General features: G+C 42.3%; 1 protein-coding gene across 5 annotated transcripts in view; it reads right to left on the minus strand.

The window, feature by feature from the left end:
- bmp7b (bone morphogenetic protein 7b) overlaps positions 1–18,726 on the minus strand; it is a 36,252-nt gene that overhangs the window by 9,966 nt on the left and 7,560 nt on the right. For all 5 annotated transcript variants that reach the window (XM_037773376.1, XM_037773380.1, XM_037773375.1 and 2 more), the window contains one exon: positions 17,025–17,712. In XM_037773376.1, the coding sequence (XP_037629304.1) occupies positions 17,025–17,424 (400 nt within the window). In that variant the 5' untranslated portion in view covers positions 17,425–17,712. The remainder of the gene's footprint in view (positions 1–17,024; positions 17,713–18,726) is intronic.

An 18,726-nucleotide genomic window follows, 5' to 3' on the forward strand; every position in this document is an offset into this window, starting at 1 on the left:
TTTTTTCTTTCATCAGCCTTGTACCTCTTCTATATACTGTAGTTTAGAGTAGAGGTTTCCTCCCTCCCTTATTTATACAGCACTTATCAAAACCAGAGATTATAAAGAGCTCTACAAGGACACAAATGAAATTTGAATCTTAGGGTTTGGGGGTCAGACAAACAAGCAATTTAAAGACCTGAGCTTTGGGAAATGTGATGTGATTTTCTGACATTTGCTTCCCTGACATTTATATATCCAAAGTAGGGCTGCAACTAACGATTACTTTCATTGTGGATTAATCTGTTGACTATTTTCTTGATTAATCGATTAGTTGTTTGATCTAGAAAATGTTAGAAAATTGTGAAAAATGTTGTGTGTGTGGTAGTGTTTCCCAAAGCCCAAGATGACGTGATGTCTTGTTTTGTCCACAACTCAAAAATATTCAGTTTACTGTCATAGAGGAGTAAAGGAACCAGAAAATATTCACATTTAAGAAGCTGGAATCAGAGAAATTTTACTTTTTTTCTTAGAAAATTACTCAAACCAATCAATCGATTATGAAAATAGTTGGCGATTAATTTAAATATTTGACAATGAATTGATTAATCTTGGCAGCTCTACAGAAAGCTAATATTAACTGACATTTAAAACAAAGCACAGCTGAGGCTGATGGGAAGGTCATTAGTTTTGCAGGTATTTGGTCATAAACCTAAGTATTGGACAGATTGTAATTTTGACCTGATAATGAAGCTAGATGAAAAGTTAACGGATAACCAAAGTTATTATAGAGGGGGATATTTAATTTCCAATTATTGGGCAATTGGAAATGAAGGAAAAGGAAAAGTCAGGGGATGACCAAAATCATTAGGATTCATCCTCTGGAGACCATGAATGTTTGTACAAAATGTCATAGTTGTTGAGATACTTCTGTCTGGACCACAGTGGTGAACGAACTGACTGAAACAGAGCAACAGAGCCATGCCGCTATCTAGCCATCCATCGGCTATCCATTGCTACTCAACCGTTCTTTATCAGATTCGACCGCCCTTGAACTCTGAACAACTTTGGTTAGAAAAAAAAAGGATCTTTGCCAAGCTATCATCACACTAATGCACGCACACACATTACAATTCAAAAGAATTTCTGACGACAGCATACTTCTGCTCTATACCAGCTGTTAGTAATATAAGTGAGCAATGATGTAAATGTTATGCATGTTTCACTGCACAGCTAGCACGGTGTTATTTCTTTCACTGCACACCTGCCTCTTTGTCTTCCTCAGCCCTGTTTCCCCTCTTCCCGCTTATGCAGTTTTCCCAGTGGACTCTCTCTCCCCTACACCCCCTTTCATTTATGTCTCTATTAAACCCAGTTGCTGAAGGACATTATACAAAGGCAGCACTGTGAGATGATTGGCCAGAGCAGGAGTAAAGAAAGGATCTAATTACTCTTCAATGAGGGACAGCTCTGCTCTCTGTTGGCCATTAGATGGCCTCGCTTTAGGCTCCCATTGTCCTCGATCTGCTGCGGACACACATTGGACTGGTTTGAAAAGCTGTTCAGCTCTTCCTGAAAACAATGGAGTTAAACCTTTATTCGTTTACACCAGCCCTCCTCTCTGTCCACTTGTACCATATCTGCACTGTGGACCACTCCGTCAATCACGGCTTCCATCAAGCCCCAAGTCACCTTCAACGACATTATACTGAGTGTGTTGACGTACATTCTTGTGATGAAGAAGTACACCTGAAGCTGACCTCAGATACTGAGTCTACTACACACTGTACACTTCCCCATTGGTTAACAACCTTTTGGTCTTGTGACCAGTGGGCATTACCTCCGTGTCTGAGAAGTGAAGCCAATGCGGAAGTGCCTTAAATTTGCATTCTTTCTAATAGCCAGTAGGGGGCGACTCCTCTGGTTGCAAAAAGAAGTCTGATTTTATAGAAGTCTATGAGAAAATGATCCTACTTCTCACTTGATTTATTACCTCAGTAAACATTGTAAACATGAGTTTATGGTCTCAATCGCTAGTTTCAAGTCTTCTTCAATACAGCATGATGTTCATTTAGTGAATTATGGTCCCATTTAGTCAAATAGACCATAAAGCAGGGTATGATTTAGGGCGGGGCTACCTTGTGATTGACAGGTCGCTACCACAGCGTTGTCCGGTCTGGAAGTTGTCCGTGTTTTCGTCTTACAACTTTAACCCTTTCACAGTGCGTTTTCAGTTCATGAAAGTTATTATTAACATTTTGGTGGCATAAAAATGACTTAAACTGACTCTCTTGTCACTATTGGTTGCAAAAAAACAACAACATGGCGACGGCCAAATCGCCGAACTCGAGGCTTCAAAACGGCTATCCACAAACCAATGGGTGAGGTCACAGTGACTACGTGTACGTCCACCTCTTGTCTATGGTTGTGTGACCCCTTAAAACAAAGCAAATGGTCTCCATTCAGAAGAGGAATATACCACCGTTTTCATTTTATCATCCATCCAGTTACTTCATGTTTTCCGTGCCCTCTCTTTTCTCCTTCATACCTCTCTGCTCCAGGGCCTTCTTTTTCTTCCACCACACTAGGGACCTCTCCCTCCTCCTGTAGCCCAGCGCAGGTGCACTCCCTCTGGGGAGAAAGCCAGACCTGTTCTTTAGCCTCCAGAGCAGCCGCCCGCCCCTTACTGTAAAAGCTCTTTATTTTTTGCTCGTGAGAACAGCTGGATGCTGCTGTGAAACTCCCACACTAACTATTTCTCTCGCATCGCTTTCCATTTTCCACTCCTTGTTGTATGAATTTCATCTGTACAGTTTGAGAGAAAATGAGAGCACCCTACAGAGCGTAGCCTCAGCCTCTGCCACGATTCTTTCTCCTTCCCTTACAGGCCATTATAGCAGTATGGCAGTCATTAGATGAGGGGAAGAGGCACAGTCAAAGCCAAGCGGGTGCATTTATGACTTCCTCTGGGAGGAAGTGAGTAGCCATCGCCCCACCTGTGTCGCGTACATACACACACACACCACAAACATGGTGAACACACCCTCTCATGGCTTATGAGCCCTTCATTCTGAGTAGCCGGCGTCCGGATCGGTTGCTGCTCCTCACACACACACACACACACACAAATGCACACTCCAAGACACACAAACAACTATCACAAAGTGTTTCCTGTGAAGCGAACGGTCTTGTGCGTCACAGCACAGTAACACAATCATTATGGGTTTCTGTAATCCATAATTAGAGATGCAACAACACACACATGCAAAAGAGACAAACACACAAACATGTATACACACACACACACAGCGAGCTGCTTTTATCATTTTGGTTTTGACTGCTGATTTACTTTTTATACAAACTGCTGATGATGCACAGTCATCCCACATCATTTGACTTGTGCGGGCCACACACGTGCACAGCAGCACACATCAGAGATGTCGGGATGATCGCGACTTCTTTGTCAGTGCACCTGGCAACCAGAGGATAAGTACGGTACGATCACTGTGTTAGCATCTTTCAAGATTTATGCTTCCCCACAAGGCGTACGCCTTCTCTCATCATGTTCTCCACTACTGAGAGTCTCTGCCTGCTAACAGCCAAAACCACTGATCTATTTACAGAAAATAATCAACACTGATTTGAGGTTCCCTATTCTATAGCCATGATTTCTGAATTTTATTTCATTTAACTTTATATTTTAAATATTTTTTAAAAAATCTAAATCCATCCTACCAGAGCTACCAGTAGCTTGCTTAATTATTTCTGCTATTGGCAATGTACAACTTGGTGCTATGAGTAGCTCTCAACCATCATCATCAATCATTTTGTCAAATTAGCTCTCAGAGGAAAACAGGTTGGAGACCCCTGAAACATTTCTGTACAATGAACTGATCCTACTAACACGTATTGTTAATGTAGCAAAAGCCTGATATAGCTTATGTCTCTTGCTAAAAAAAAAAAAAAAAATGGGTAACATGTTTCTTCATTACCATGAACATGGGCACTGCAGTCGATCCCACATACACCAATCTGCTGCTGTAAATACTCGCTAGCGCACCAAATCCGCAGCTGTAAATAGTCCCCAACAAATACACTATTTACTCCTGTTTGAGTAACATCTGTTAAAAATTACAGTTCTCAGTTTTTTAAGGAAATTAATTAACTAGCCTTTAAGAAAAATGAAATCATACATTTGTGACCCATTTCATAGTTAAGAAACAAATGGGCTTGAGGCTGAGAGCCACTGACATCCTGGTGAAATCACAAAGTATTCAATTTGTTGACAATATAAAAAATAGAGAATATAACCAGCTTTATCCTTTAACTAATTTTTCTCTCTTCCCTCCCTTCCCTTTTCCCTCTCCGCTCCCCCTCTCCAGCTGGGCCAGTAGACCTAAGACACTTCTCCGACACCTCAAGCTCCGGAGCAGCAGCGGCCAAATCTGACGGCTCGCATTAGCCCAAGTGTCTGTTCGGCACCCTCACACCCCTCAGTCGCGCCTTGCACGCTTCCGCTGCTCTGCAGGAGGGGGATCTCACCTCTGGCTCCACTCTCACTTCTCTCTACCGACAGATTAAGACACCCCCCCTCCCTCCCCTCTCCTCTCCTCACACCCCACCTTCAGTTCTCTTGAGATAGCTGTGCAACCATCATCTGCACCTCATTCTGCATCCCTGTAGAGCCCATTAACTCCAACAGCACACCTGATTCCAAAACCAGAAAAGCAATAAGTCAAACCAGGGTCATATCATTTCATGTGGATGTAAATGAAGGGGACTGTAACACTATATAGAGTCATGCAAATTTGATTGATGCAACATAATGACCTGTCTTTCTTTCTGTTGCTCTGACTTCAACAATGTTTTAAGCCCAGTGCTGGGAACGGGTAAGTCAAAGTTTCCATAAGCTAAATAAGGAGAGAGAGGAAGAAAAACTGAGTGCAAGGAAGGGGCAGATTGCTCAAGATGTTTATCCTATAAAGAGTAGAGAGGGTTTGATCTCCTGGGTACCCGGTGACTACCCACAGTAGGCCGATTACCACGTTAGGAAACATCCTGCCCACTGGCGACTACTGATGACATCATGCCTGTGTGATGTATTTGTACTGCTGTAGGGCCTGACAGCACTGGCTCCCTGGGAAAGGGTCAGCGGAGTTTCATGCTATAACTTACTCACACTTAACGATCATTAACTCACCGCAGCATGTGTGTGTGCACGATCACGTACACATGCCTTTGAGCCTGTCTGCAAGTAGAAGCAGTAACCACAGGAAGAAGAGTCTATACATTTAAGACTTGTGGTCAGACCAAACTTTTCTGAGTTCTCTAGCCTGAGGGCCATGGAGAGGTCTCAGATTATACTCACAGCAGCTTTTGTTGACCTCTCTCTCTCCCTCTCTCTGCACCCGTAAACTGTAGTGCTGGGTTCCACCTCATGCTTTGCTGGGCATCATGGACCAGAGATTTATACTGGATATGCAACAGCCTGGAACTCACAGGAATGTATCTGACTGTAAAGCCTCTCTTTGGCGCTCTACCTCGGTCCTTTACAGAGCACCCGCACAGCAGCTGTGCTAAAGGGTAGGTCCATCCAAACTACAAAATCACAAATGACCTTACCTCTACTGGTACCTTGCCATGCAGATAGTTAAAGGAATTGTTCGACATTTCAGGAAGTACGCTTATTTGCTTTCTGGCAGAGTTAGATGAGAAGATTGATACCACTCATATCTGTCCGTTAAATATGAAGCTGGTTAGCTTAGCTTAGCATAAAGACTGAAAACAGGGGGATACAGCTAGCCCTGGCTCTGTACAAAGGTGACACCTACGCCACCTACCAGCACCTCTAAAGCTTAGTATTTAAGAAGTTATATCTTGTTTAATCTGTACAAAGACTGAAGTGTAAAAACGACAATTTGCAGGGGTTTATAATGTATAATGCTGTACTATATTGTGGCTGGGAGCAGGTGCCATGCAACCAGTGGACCCAATGTTTACTACCTGTCAGCTTACATCAATTGGATTGTTTTAGGGCTGTCAAAGTTATCGCGATAATAACGTGTTAACGCCAATTCGTATTAATGTCACCAATTTCTTTAACACATTAACACAACTTGTGATTTTTAGGTTCTAGCAAGCTCAGTTTCATAAAGTGAAGATACTGGTATCATATGGAACTGGAAAACCTAAGGAATCTATTGTTCCCAATCATGGCATACTAGCTTGTTATGAAGGAGGCTAAATAACGCTCCAAACTTGCGCAAAATTTTAGCGAGTAATAACCGACATGGCCATTTTCAAAGGGATCCCTTGACCTCTGACCTCAAGATATGTGAATGAAAATGGGTTCTATGGGTACCCACGAGTCTCCCCTTTACAGACATACCCACTTTATGATAATCACATGCAGTTTGGGGCAAGTCATAGTCAAGTCAGCACACTGACACACTGACAGCTGTTGTTGCCTGTTGGGCTGCAGTTTGCCAGGTTATGATTGGAGCATATATTTTATGTTAAATGCAGTACCTGCGAGGGTTTCTGGACAATATTTGTCATTGTTTTGTGTTGTTAATTGATTTTCCAGTAATAAATATATACTGTACATACAATTGCATAAAGCAGCATATTTGCCCACTCCCATATAGATACTGTAAAAGTATTAAATACGTGACAAATCTCCCTTTAAGGTACATTTTGAACAGATAAAAAATGTGCGATTCATTTTATGATTAATCACGATAAACTTTTGACAATCATGCGATTATTCGTGATTAAATATTTGAGTTGATTGACAGCCCTACAATGTTTACATATACAACTGTGAAATGGTCTATAAAAAATCCCTGTAGTTTTTACATTAAACAAATGAAACATAACATGTTAATTAGTGAACTTAAAGTTGAAGTAGGCGAGATTGGAGCAAATATGATAAGTGAAAGTGAAAAGTTATTTTTTATAAAACAGTCGCTATATCGTGACAATAGTACACCAAGCAGGTAACCTGAAAAAAATCATGTGCCTCTGTGTCCTCCGGTGCTCCTAGCGGTATCTGCAAGATTTCACAGACCGGAGGAAAACAAGCAGTCAAAGCTGATCTGGGATCTGCTGTCCATGAGAATCGGCTGTATTTTGGATGAATATATATATATATATATATATATATATATATACACGTATATATACCTGTATATATACGTGTATATATATATATATATATATATACATATATATATATATACACGTATATATACCTGTATATATACGTGTATATATATATATATATATATACACATATATATATATATATATATATATATATATATATACATACATATATATATATATTTGGGATGAACCTCTTCTTTACTGTAAGCCAAAGTGGTGAATCTGAAGAGCCCATACTACAGTGACTGAAGGTCCTGCAGGACAAATTGAGTCATCTAAGAAATGGGAACTTACACATCATCATGTTCCCTCAGAGGTCGGTCAAGAGAGATTGCACATTAGTGAAAGGCAACGGTGACAACAAAGAAACCACATCCTAAATCTTCAGCGGTCATTGTTCTGTGGTGTGATATAATGCGTTGAGAGACAGGGTTGAAGGGGTGTGGCGAGATCTGTGCCAAGCAGTGAGGGATCTCTCCCTGCTAACGCCACAGTAACCATCTGCACTTCCTCTTAACTGCAGGATAAAACAACTCAGAGACGTGGAACCACAGCCATTCAGTTTCCCCCTCGCACTCTTCCCCTCATCCCCTTGTTTTTATGTTCTTTAATTTTGTGGCCACAGGGGCCACACCCTCCTCGACCAGCCAAGCCGCCTCTTATTATAGACCTCAGGAAAACTCACATACAATACGCACATTGGCACAAAGAGACACACAGATTTCCCGGTGTCTACATAAAACTTTTTTATAATTTCCTCCTGAATCCCACAACGGCATCTTATGCACACATGACGGGCACACTGGCACCCTGATTTTAACAGCTTGTTGTTTATTTTGTTTAATTACAGCCCATTGCTTTTTAAAATAAACAAAATAGCAGTGGAGGAAACACAAGGGAAACACAGCTGCACGCTTGCCTAAATAAATAGAAACCTGCCAAATGTAGTTCATATTCCACGCTGCAAAGGCGCAAAATTTCATCACTTATAAAAAAGAACACTTGCATAAAGTTGTTGCTTGGCTTTTACGAGCTTTGATTTGGCTGTTGGAACCTGTAGAGGAATCTGGACAGTATTACGGGCTTCCGCTAACGCAATCTTCCGCTCGGAGAGCTAACACACATCACACGATGCAGCTGGTGGCTGGGCAGGGTAAGTGGCTCTAAAATAGGGTTTTACTATGCACAAACACTCTGCCCTAACACGAATGCTCTAAAGCACACTATGTGACCACAAGGAAAAGGAATAAAGAAAGAAATGCACTCCGTTTGAAGAAATGCACAGCATCCATTCGTGATCCACCTTTCCCCTCTCCTCTTCGCCTTTCCTTTCCTCTCCTCCTTCCTTTCCTCCTCTCCCCTCCGCCCCGTCAGTGCCCCAATACCAAGCAAAGAGTGCTGTATTTGTTTTTGCAGCAGCGGAGCTGTTGGTCCCAGGATCTCTGGCTGTGCTCTGGCCCACATCTGCTCTCTCAGCTTCGCTGCTTGGTACCCGCCGTCATGAAAGTGCAGGGGAGTATTATGTGCTGCTGGTCACTGATAAGGCAAGGCCAAAGTAACCCAGATGAAAGAGAAGTGGCTAAATGGGTGGGAATATCATTCATTCTGTTATCCACTGCACTTTTTTTATAATCTTGCAGCTCACTTTAATGTAGCAATTAATCTTCATTTTATATGCATTTTGCTTGGGTTGCATATTGTATAAAAGGACAAATTATGTGAGTTTAACATAAAACTGGAGCTACGTTTGGAGAGACAGACAGAGAAAGATAAAGTCAGAGCAAAAGAGTGAAATTATTAGAAAAACTGAAATGAGCCCAACATTCCTGGCAATGAAGGAGCTCCGTCCATCATCATAGCGAAGCTAGAACGCCCGCTGCTTAGTACATCTGGACCATTTGACCACTCGCCACATTGTCAAGTCCCACCCGCAGAGTGTTTCATCATCCCTCCCAGCAAGTGCCTCAGCCTGGCCAAGAGCACAGAGGCTCTGCTATGTACATCCAGATGTCATTCTGGACTCCTGGGTTCAACAGGTGAATCTCAGAGACGATAAATGGGAAAACAACAGGATTTTCCTGGATTTCTGTGGCTGTGGACTTTGTAAAGCTGCCTGAAGCTTAAGAGAGATTCTTTGTCTCCATTTGTGTTATTTATTTCCGCACCTGACCTCAGCGTAATACATCAAACTGCGGAGAGCATTAAGAGAAATTACCTGACAGGCAGGCAGGGCTATCTGTACCAACTGTTACATTCCTCTGTTTCTGCTCACTCCCTGTCCAGCAGAAGGCAATAAAACATGTGCTCAATAACACTAATTAGCTCCAGAAACATTCCTCTTGGGCAAAAAAACTAAAGTGTGTGTGCGTTTCTCTCCACAGATGCACGTACGTACAAATGTGTGTCCTTTTAGTTCACTAGGAGTGCATACAGAAGCGATTACATAAATCTATGGGAGGGAGAAAGGCGTACTAACAGTGTCAAGGACACACAGAGGAATGACTGGCCTTCAACACATACTTGTTTTAATTTTCTGCTCCTCGTGTGATGAGAAGCCTCCTCAAACACATTTGAGGAAGCAGCTTCTAGTGTGAGACGGAGAGACCGAGACAGACACATCCATCAGAAGGAGTGAGAAATGAACTAGAGAGAAAGGGAAAGCTGTGATTTGGGTTCAGAGAAAGTGTGTGTATGAGTATAGTATGTGTGTGAGAGAGAGAGGTGGGGAGTGGAAAAACACACAAAAGAACTTGAGAAAGTGTTGAAATGTTTTATGTCTGGAAGCACGGGAGGTTTAAACCCCTGGAGGTGAGGGCCAGAGCAGGAGGTTGGAGACTAAACACCACACAACGCCACCGGGACCATATGATAACTAACTAATTAAAACTAGGAGGCCAGTGCTGATAATCAATACTGTTGGTTCAGGAGGGTTGGGAGGGAAATTTGGTGTCGGATGGTCCTGCGTGTGTGGGACAGATTGGAGACAGGGCCAGACGTGGTGGTGGAGGTCGAGACGAGGGGACTTGTTGGACTCTGAAAAGATAAAGTTTCTCTGCACAGCTGCTTTGGCCTGTAGACAGAGGGAAACATCTGTATTAACCTCAGCACCATGGGCAGCCCACTGTGAAGAGGAATGTGAGGAGCAACAGAGAGAAGGGTGGGGAGGGAATGAACGGGAGATTACGAGTATGTTTTTTTAAAACAAAAAAAGAGATATTGGAGCTATTCATTTGAAATTACAAGTGTGGACCTCTCTGCTTCTCTACTATCGGCTATAAAACTAGGGCTGCGTGCCTCTCGCGTGACTGCATTGTGACACAACGGCTTCCGAGCATGCGGCCGTGAGTGTGCGAGCCGGTGACGGTGAATGCTGTCTGAAAGCCAGAGCCTCTCATAAATCTAAACTAATTTACCACTTAGACATTTCTTCCCCTCTCAGCTCTCCGTTACCTTCCTGTTAACACATTCTATAAATTCAGAGAGAGCTGGCAGACAAACTGTGTGGCAGCAGACGGAGGGCCATGAATGGCGGAGGGCCAGGTGGTGCCCCGTCAGGTCACCAAGGTAACGCAGAGGATAATTACCTGCTAGTGCACTGACTCACTCAGCCAGGTCTGTTATGATACCTCTGATCACAGCCTCAGCTCACTAGTCAAATATAGGCGAAGCTTCAACATGACACAATCCTAACACTAAAATTGGTCATCATGTGCAACATCCAAGCGGCAACTTCCGGTGTAGAGAAATGAAGCCAATGTGGAAGTTCCTCAAATGGCCACTTGAGGCTGGCTCCAAAAGCGAGTCAATCCCCATCGACCCCCATGCTAAAATGCTCAACTTGACAGCAGAAATAAACATGTTTACAGCCTGATACAGAAAATAGTTTTGGTCTCTATATATAAAGTTAGGCATAATTGAGGGCGTGGCCGCTTTGAGTGACAGGCGAGGGCCATTTCAGGTCGCTAGCTGTCTGCTCTGCTGCGTCATCCAGGCTGACGATCCACCTTTTTGCCCATTTTTGGATTAACCAGGAGTTAAGCGTCACTGCCAGGATGGCGAAGGCCGAAGCCGCCCACTTGTTGCTTCACTACCGCTCTTCAGAAAACTCTGGGCGACGTCACGGACACTACGTCCATATTTGATACAGTCTATGGCAAAATCCCGGCTTGAATTGTTTGAGATAACGACTATCAAAATGTTGCATATTGCAGCAACGAGAGAAAGCAGTAGAGCTTTGTTTGTGTACTGCTTTTCAACTCCGTTTAGTGAAATCTATCACATCTGGTGCGGATTAACAGCAGCAGAACACTGAGCAATTAAATGCTCCCTGGTAGCACATTTTTTTCACTGGCTTGATATTTGCTCACGTTTTCAATGCTTTTACTTTCCAACAGCACCCCCTCGGAGTGTCCAGACATAGAGGCTGACTAACAGCATCACTGTTACACATGCAGGGACCCATCAGCCAGGGTTTATTTACTGAAAACGCTACAGAATGAACAAGCACGTTTATAAGAACAGTAAGCCATGACAGTGTGACAGTGAGCCAGCATGCACAGTACCAGGACACTGAAACCAAGGCAGCCATCATCACACTAATAAGGATATTCTAATACTGATATGTATCATTATATGGCAAATGTATGCAAAATCACATATAGAATAATCAAATAAATGTAATCAAAACAATAAATTGTGTTACTGTTACACATTACACAAGACCAAACTCCTCATATGCGTAAAAGAAAAACTTCAACAGTTACTTTTGTAAGTTTTGAATTACTGCTTACAGCTTTGAATCATTAAAGGACAGGTCTGATGATATTCTATACTTTCTTTTTTGTCAACAAATCTTTTTAATAAAATGAAACAAATTCTTTAGGATTTAATTTCTTTAAAGAATGCTGAATGCCATAGACAGGGTAGGAAAATTGGAAAGTATTAAAAGGGACAGTGTGTAGAATTTGGAGGCATCTGGGGTTTGGTTGCAGATTGCAACCAACTGAGTACCCCTCCGCTCACTCCTTCCTTTCCAAGACTGCGGTAACGTGAGCTGCGGAGTGAAAAAACGTGGCAATGCCATTCGCCTCGATCAGAGGTCATCCATACCTTAATATTGAATATTATATTCCATTTCTGCTAATAGATCCCCGAAATGTTATACACTGTTCCTTTAAGAGATGGACAATATGATAATATACATATACAATATGTATAATGTTAGTTTTGGTCTTTTCATGGGATTTGATGACAATTAGAAAAACATCAGTCTTACCCTTTAACTTAGAACAATATGATGATAAGACCATATCATACCAATATGAATCCGCTGAAGATGAATGAACCATTATATTGAATTATTGGTCACCCTTAATGTACAAAAACATGCGAACAAGAAATATAGCGTTGCCTTTTTCCCTTACACTCACCCAAGGCTACGTTAATCCATGCCAGACTGCATGGGTACAGACAAAATAAGGAAGCGGTGACTAACACACCTTACGATAACATTTTACAGTAAAAGACTACAACCCTCCCTCCCACACAAACACAGGTGTTGATGCTGCTACCGTTTCAGTCATCCAGGATGCAAATAGCAGACTTCCAAGTCACAGCCCTTTCCTGTGGGCTGGGAAGTGTAAATGGGATTTTCAGGATGGGCATTATGAGTGTTTTTGCGTGTGCCTGAATGGTTACTGGCCTGTGTGAGAGTTTAACATGAACTGAACTGAACTGTAGCGCAGCACAGGCCAAAGTAGCGGTTAAAAGCCCTGGAAGCTGTGGTTTGTTAAGGAGGAAATGCCTTAATTCATGGTGGCTGAGGGCTAATGCTGCCAGAGACCACTGGGACTACGTTAAATAATAGTTACAAAAAGGAAGTGATGCGTGTGCAGAAGGACATAATTTGTATAAATGTTGGCAAGTAAAATGTTAAAATGCACGTTTTTATTATTTGTCTTTTTGTATACTTTTCAGTCGCCACCCTGAGAGACAGGGAATGTGCGTGTTGTGTTCACTCGCTGGCGTGTTATCATGGCGTGTCCAGCACACACCCAGTGCCATGGGTGACCGGTGTTTCGTGTAGCAGTGTACATTCTGAATGTATGCCGTAAGCCATTTACACAGCTGGGGCTTTTAAACTGAAGTGACTCAGTGAGAGGACGTCCCTGGTCTGGGGTCTGTCCCAAAGCCCACACCCGCCCTTGCTGGCTGCACTGGAGTTTGCAACGCTCAACACAAGCTGACAACAACGTGTAGCAGCTCCCCTGACTGGCAATCAGGAAGGAAGATATTTTTTAGATTAATATTAAGTGTAGTGCACTGAGATATGTTCTTTGACGTAGTTTACGTTCTATCATTATAATAAAATCAGATACATTCCTGTCATAGTATTTAGCCTTAAATAAAATCACAAACCAGTGCATGAAAACAGGCCGCTCAGGAAGCAGCAACCAGTGTGCAAAGTCTGACTAATGTACCTTGGCACGGTAGTTATGGAGACATGCAGAGCTTTGAGGGACAGTTTTTAAATAAAAGCCACACTCATTTTGCTCTCAGACAACCTAAATAAGAAAACAAACCCACAATGAGCAAATGTGGAAAGGAAGGAATTTGGAGAGGAAACAGTCAATCCATTCGATAGACATCACATACTTCTCTGTCTCTCTCTCTCTCTCTCTCTCTCTCTCTCTCTCTCTCATGTGAAGGGTAATGAAACAGCACAATATCTGCTGTTTTGAATCAAGCTGCCTGGACACACATTTGATGGTATTACATGAGACTCGGGGAGAAACCGAACAATGAACCCTACTGACAGATGCAACACGTGGCAGATAGCACACACAATGACAACACTTTATATCCAAATGAGTGACATATTTGGAAACACTGAACATGTGCCATGAAGAAGACTCAGCCAGGACAAATGCCATCAGTAATTGCATTAGCCACAAGACGTCTTTTCATGATCATCTGATATATTAAATAAAATGTTCTCTCCAGCTGATGTGACCCATCTTTGTTTTGATTCTCTGTCTGCTTTTAAGCATCATCCTTGCAAAAAGAAATGGACCGAGTCCCAAACCATCTGTCGTCTTTCTTTCTCTCTCTCTCTCTCTCTCTCTCAAAAGCTCCCTTCTTCCTCGTCAGCTCACTGCAGCCCCGGCCCTTAACTTTGCGAGTCTCTGTGGTCAGATCCATCTGTGTCACAGCCTGTCAAAAATAGTCACAATGCAGCAGCTCCCACAGTAATTACACAGTGCAGAGTGGAGGAACCAGTGTCACCTCCCTCTCTCTTGCCAACACACTCCAACAATGATCTTTCCAGGGTTGAATGTAAGCTTCCAAATCCTACCATAATTTCACAAAAACATCATTTAGCAAACATTTAGCCCCCGTATGCCTGCTCAGAATTTAATTTGCTATTTTCTCCAAATTATGGTAAAGGCTAATACACTTAAATCAAACACAGCTACTCATCTGGAGCAAGTGGAGCAGTTGCTGTGTGACTGCATAATTTGTTGAGCAAATTGAATTATAACGACGTGTTTATCTATCCATAAATCTGACACCGCCTGCTAATGTTGTGATTATTTACTCTTAACAACCTCTAATTGTTGCTGACAGCAATAAAATTGTCCAAGACTGTTTGATTTCAATAAACATTCTGATTAGATAAGCAGCACATTGTCGGTCCAGGGAACAGCATTTAACAACCAAGAACTAAACAACACAATGACTCATCGTGTAGCCAACTGAAACTAACGTTGGATCATCATTGACTTGCATTATTTTGTGGTCTGTGTGTCTATAGGGATGTCTCCAGATTAGAGTGAAGGGAGGACCCAGTGCACTTTGAACCCATTCTGCTGTTGACTTACTCATTCTTTAGATAACACATGGTTGACATATTAGCTGCTGGCTGGTCCATCATCCGCAGCTCCAGCAGCACCTGAACATTAGCTGGTTGCACAGCTGTTTAACAGAGACGGACACTGGAATGTGACACTCCTGGTATTAGCTGGATAACTGCAGCCAGTTGGATGTAAACATCGTTGCTGTGCAGGTCTCGTGTGTGCGTGTAGGTGTAACATCAGGAACAAATACAAGTGCTGCTCCTTAGATAAAGTCCATAATGATTCTACTATCACCTCTGACTCCGATGTCCTTTGACTAATCACGATGCAGTGAGTTGCAATACTTGCAGTAAACAGTGAATATGCATGTATAGCCTGTACGGATGCATTTAGCGGATCACTTAACAGTTACAGAAACAAAAAATGTGTGAAAACAGTGTGTGTCCCTAAGAAAATCATTAATATTTCTGTTTTAGGGACCTCTAATGTCTCTGAAGCTGTCAAAAAGAATCACCTAATTATACTATGTGGTCACAAAAATAAGTTGTGCTTGAGAGAATGGATACTGACTGGAGTAATGGTGTACAATAGTGACTTTAGTGGCCTTAATCTTTGCCATCGTTAAAACATGTCTATAATCTTGTAAAATTGTATTTTCATTAGTTTCTGATCATACATCCCTACATTTAACCGCATCAGGCTAAAGAACACTTTTGTTCATCAGACCATCTTGTTGCTAAATAATAATTAATGTGCTGCTAAAGACATGTAAATCCAGAGGACAGATGGTAATTTTGTAATGGGATATGTATGAATAATTGTGATGCGTTTTGTTTTTTGTCTGATGGGTCTTACTTGTCTGTCTGTCTATGGCAGGGCTATCCAAAGTGAGGCCCGCGGGCCAAAATTGGCCCGCCAGATGTTAGCCAATTCTTTTTTTTTTTTTATTAAAAGACCCAACAGACTTTACTGTCTTTTGGAGGCCGTACCAGGCTCGGTTTATGGTTAGAAGGTAGTGGCATCATATGAAACTAGAAAACCTAAGGACTCCATTAGTACCATATCATGTCATGTCATATTAGCTTGTCAGGAAGGAGGCTAACACTCTAAAGTTGGGCTAAATGTTTGTGGGGAAAAACTGGCATGGCCATTTGTCAAGGGGTCCCTTGACCTCTGACCTCAAGATATGTGACTGAAAATGGGTTCTATGGGTACCCACAAGTCAAACCCTTTACTGACATGCCCACTTTGTGATAATCACATGCAGTTTTGAGGAAAACATGCAGTTCTTTGAATGCAGTATACATGTGTTATTTTTGCCTATTCTAAAAATAGTGTATTTTAATATTTCTACATACTGGGGTCCCTAAACAGTCTTGGAAATGCATAAATGAGCCCAAATTGTATTCAGCAGGTGGGTTTTAAGGGGCTAGGGGCTAACTATGTAAAACATATTCAATTAAGGGAACTTGGGATCCTAGTACCATTTTGCATCTTAATAATACAATACAATACAATACAATACAATACAATACAATAGGTGTTTAATTTTGGCCCGTGGCCCTCCATTGAATTCCGGTTTTGGCCCTCCAAGGGAAAAGTTTGGGCACCCTTGGTCTATGGTAACAGTATGTCTATTGTATGTGTACTTTTTCTCAAACGGAGCTGCCTATGGATGCAAAATTAATTTCAGTGCAAACTGACAATAAAGTTGTATTGTATTGTATCGTAGTTACAGAAACCAAAAATGTGTGAAAACAGTGTGTGTCCCTGGGAAAATCATTCATATTTCTGTTTTAGGAACCTCTAATGTCTCTGAGGCTGTCAAAAGGAATCACCTAATTATACTATGTGGTCATTTTTTATCACAAAAATAAGCTTGAGAGAATGGATACTGACTGGAGTAATGGTGTACAATAGTGACTTTAGTGGCCTTAATCTTTGCCATCATTAAAACATGTCTGTAATCTTGTTTCATTAGTTTCTGGTCATACATATGGGTGAGAGAATAAGGAGCCTTACCCAAATTGACGAAGCTCATGACCATGTCTGCGTCGTTCAAGAAGTTGTTGTCCTGCAGGCTGGCTATGGGGGGCCCCTGGGTGGTGAAGACGGGCTTGTATGGGTAGGAGTATCTGTCATCGTCCCCCTCCGTGGACATGGCGTTGTACAAGTCCAACATGAACATCGGGGCTGCGTTGTGCTTCCCGTGGAGGCTGGGTCTCGGCCGGTGCGGCAGCCCCAGGATCGACAGGATCTCCCGCTGCATCTCTCTGCGCTCCTGGCTCTTCAGCCGGCGGTGGATGAAGCTGGAGTGGAACTCGTTGTCCAGAGTAAAGTTCGTGAAAGCGGTATCCGCCAGGACGCAGTAGCTCCAGACCAAGAGCAGAGCCGGAGCACGTCTATCCAACATCGGTGCCATGGTTCACTCGCCGTGCGTAATTACGCCTGAAACTCTAGGAAAATGAACTTGTAGCAGCCTGTGTTCAAATATCCAAAGTCAGGTACGGACCCTCATGTTGAGGGAAAGTGCTCCCGAATGAAACATCAACTTCACTTCAAAAGTCCTTTTTGTTGATTGGGTTTTTCTGGGTTGATTGGTGTTCCTCGCGGACCTCTGTCCTCATCCGCAGCCAGCGGACAACAGCTACCAAACTGGAGTGCAGCTGTGCAACTGCAGAGTGGAGGCTGAGAGCAGACGAGTTTCACCCTGGAGAGAGACACAGGGACAAGTTGAGAGGAGAGGAGGCGCTGTGTGCTGGGAGGAGCAGAGACCAGAGAACAGAGAGACAGAGAGAGGGAGGAAGAGGGAGGGAGAGAGAGAGAGAGAGAGAGGGAGAGAGAGAGTGAGAGAGAGAAAGAGAGAGAGAGAGAGAGGGAGCGAGAGAGAAAGAGAGAGAGAGAAAGAGAGAGAGAGAGAGAGAGAGAGAGAGAGAGGGGGTTCTTCTGTTTGTTTGTTTTTTTGTTTTTTGCTTTTTTACATTTATCTTTTGATATTGCAATATATTGTTATTAATTGTTTTTTATTTGTTTGTTTGTTTTATTGACACAACAAACATTAATTACTTCTTACTAAATTGTTTTCTTACAAGTTCTTTTTAAATATCTATATATTGTAATTTGCTTGATGAATTGTATATATGTGTATATATATGTTTTTGTTTTCTATTTTGTTCTTTTTTTTGTAATTTATTATTGAATTGAAGCTTTGGCAGAGAGAGAGAGAGAGAGAGAGAGAGAGAGAGAGAGAGAATGCTGTGGTTTCTAATGGGGATAGAGCGAAGTTGGCTTTTGTTACCACTTGGAGAAAGGCTCGAGGCTGTACAAATACAAAACGGATTAGGACGGGATTTGTATCATGATGCTTCAGTTTATGATAAAGCACATTTCGCCATTCCTTTCCCACAATCCCTAGTGCCTGCATGCTTGTATGGATTCAATAATGACAGATGTCCAGACAGTGACAATAGGCCTTTCAAGTGTTGGTGTGCTTATGGAAAATAACAGACTTCATAATATCTGAGAGTAATTATTTGCCTGTGTGGGTGAATACTGTGGGAGAGGTTGCAACATGCATTTGCAATGCTGCGATCTGCAGGTGCACTCTCTGAATACTTTGGTTCACATGGTTTGGGAGACATTAAAAAAAGTCGGTTGTCTGTTTGATGTCTCACAACGACCATTTGCTGCATTTTTTTTTAAGATATCCAAGCTCTTTTCTATC

This window comes from Sebastes umbrosus, chromosome 6, assembly GCF_015220745.1.
Source record: "Sebastes umbrosus isolate fSebUmb1 chromosome 6, fSebUmb1.pri, whole genome shotgun sequence".
NCBI classification, from domain to species: Eukaryota; Metazoa; Chordata; class Actinopteri; order Perciformes; family Sebastidae; genus Sebastes; species Sebastes umbrosus.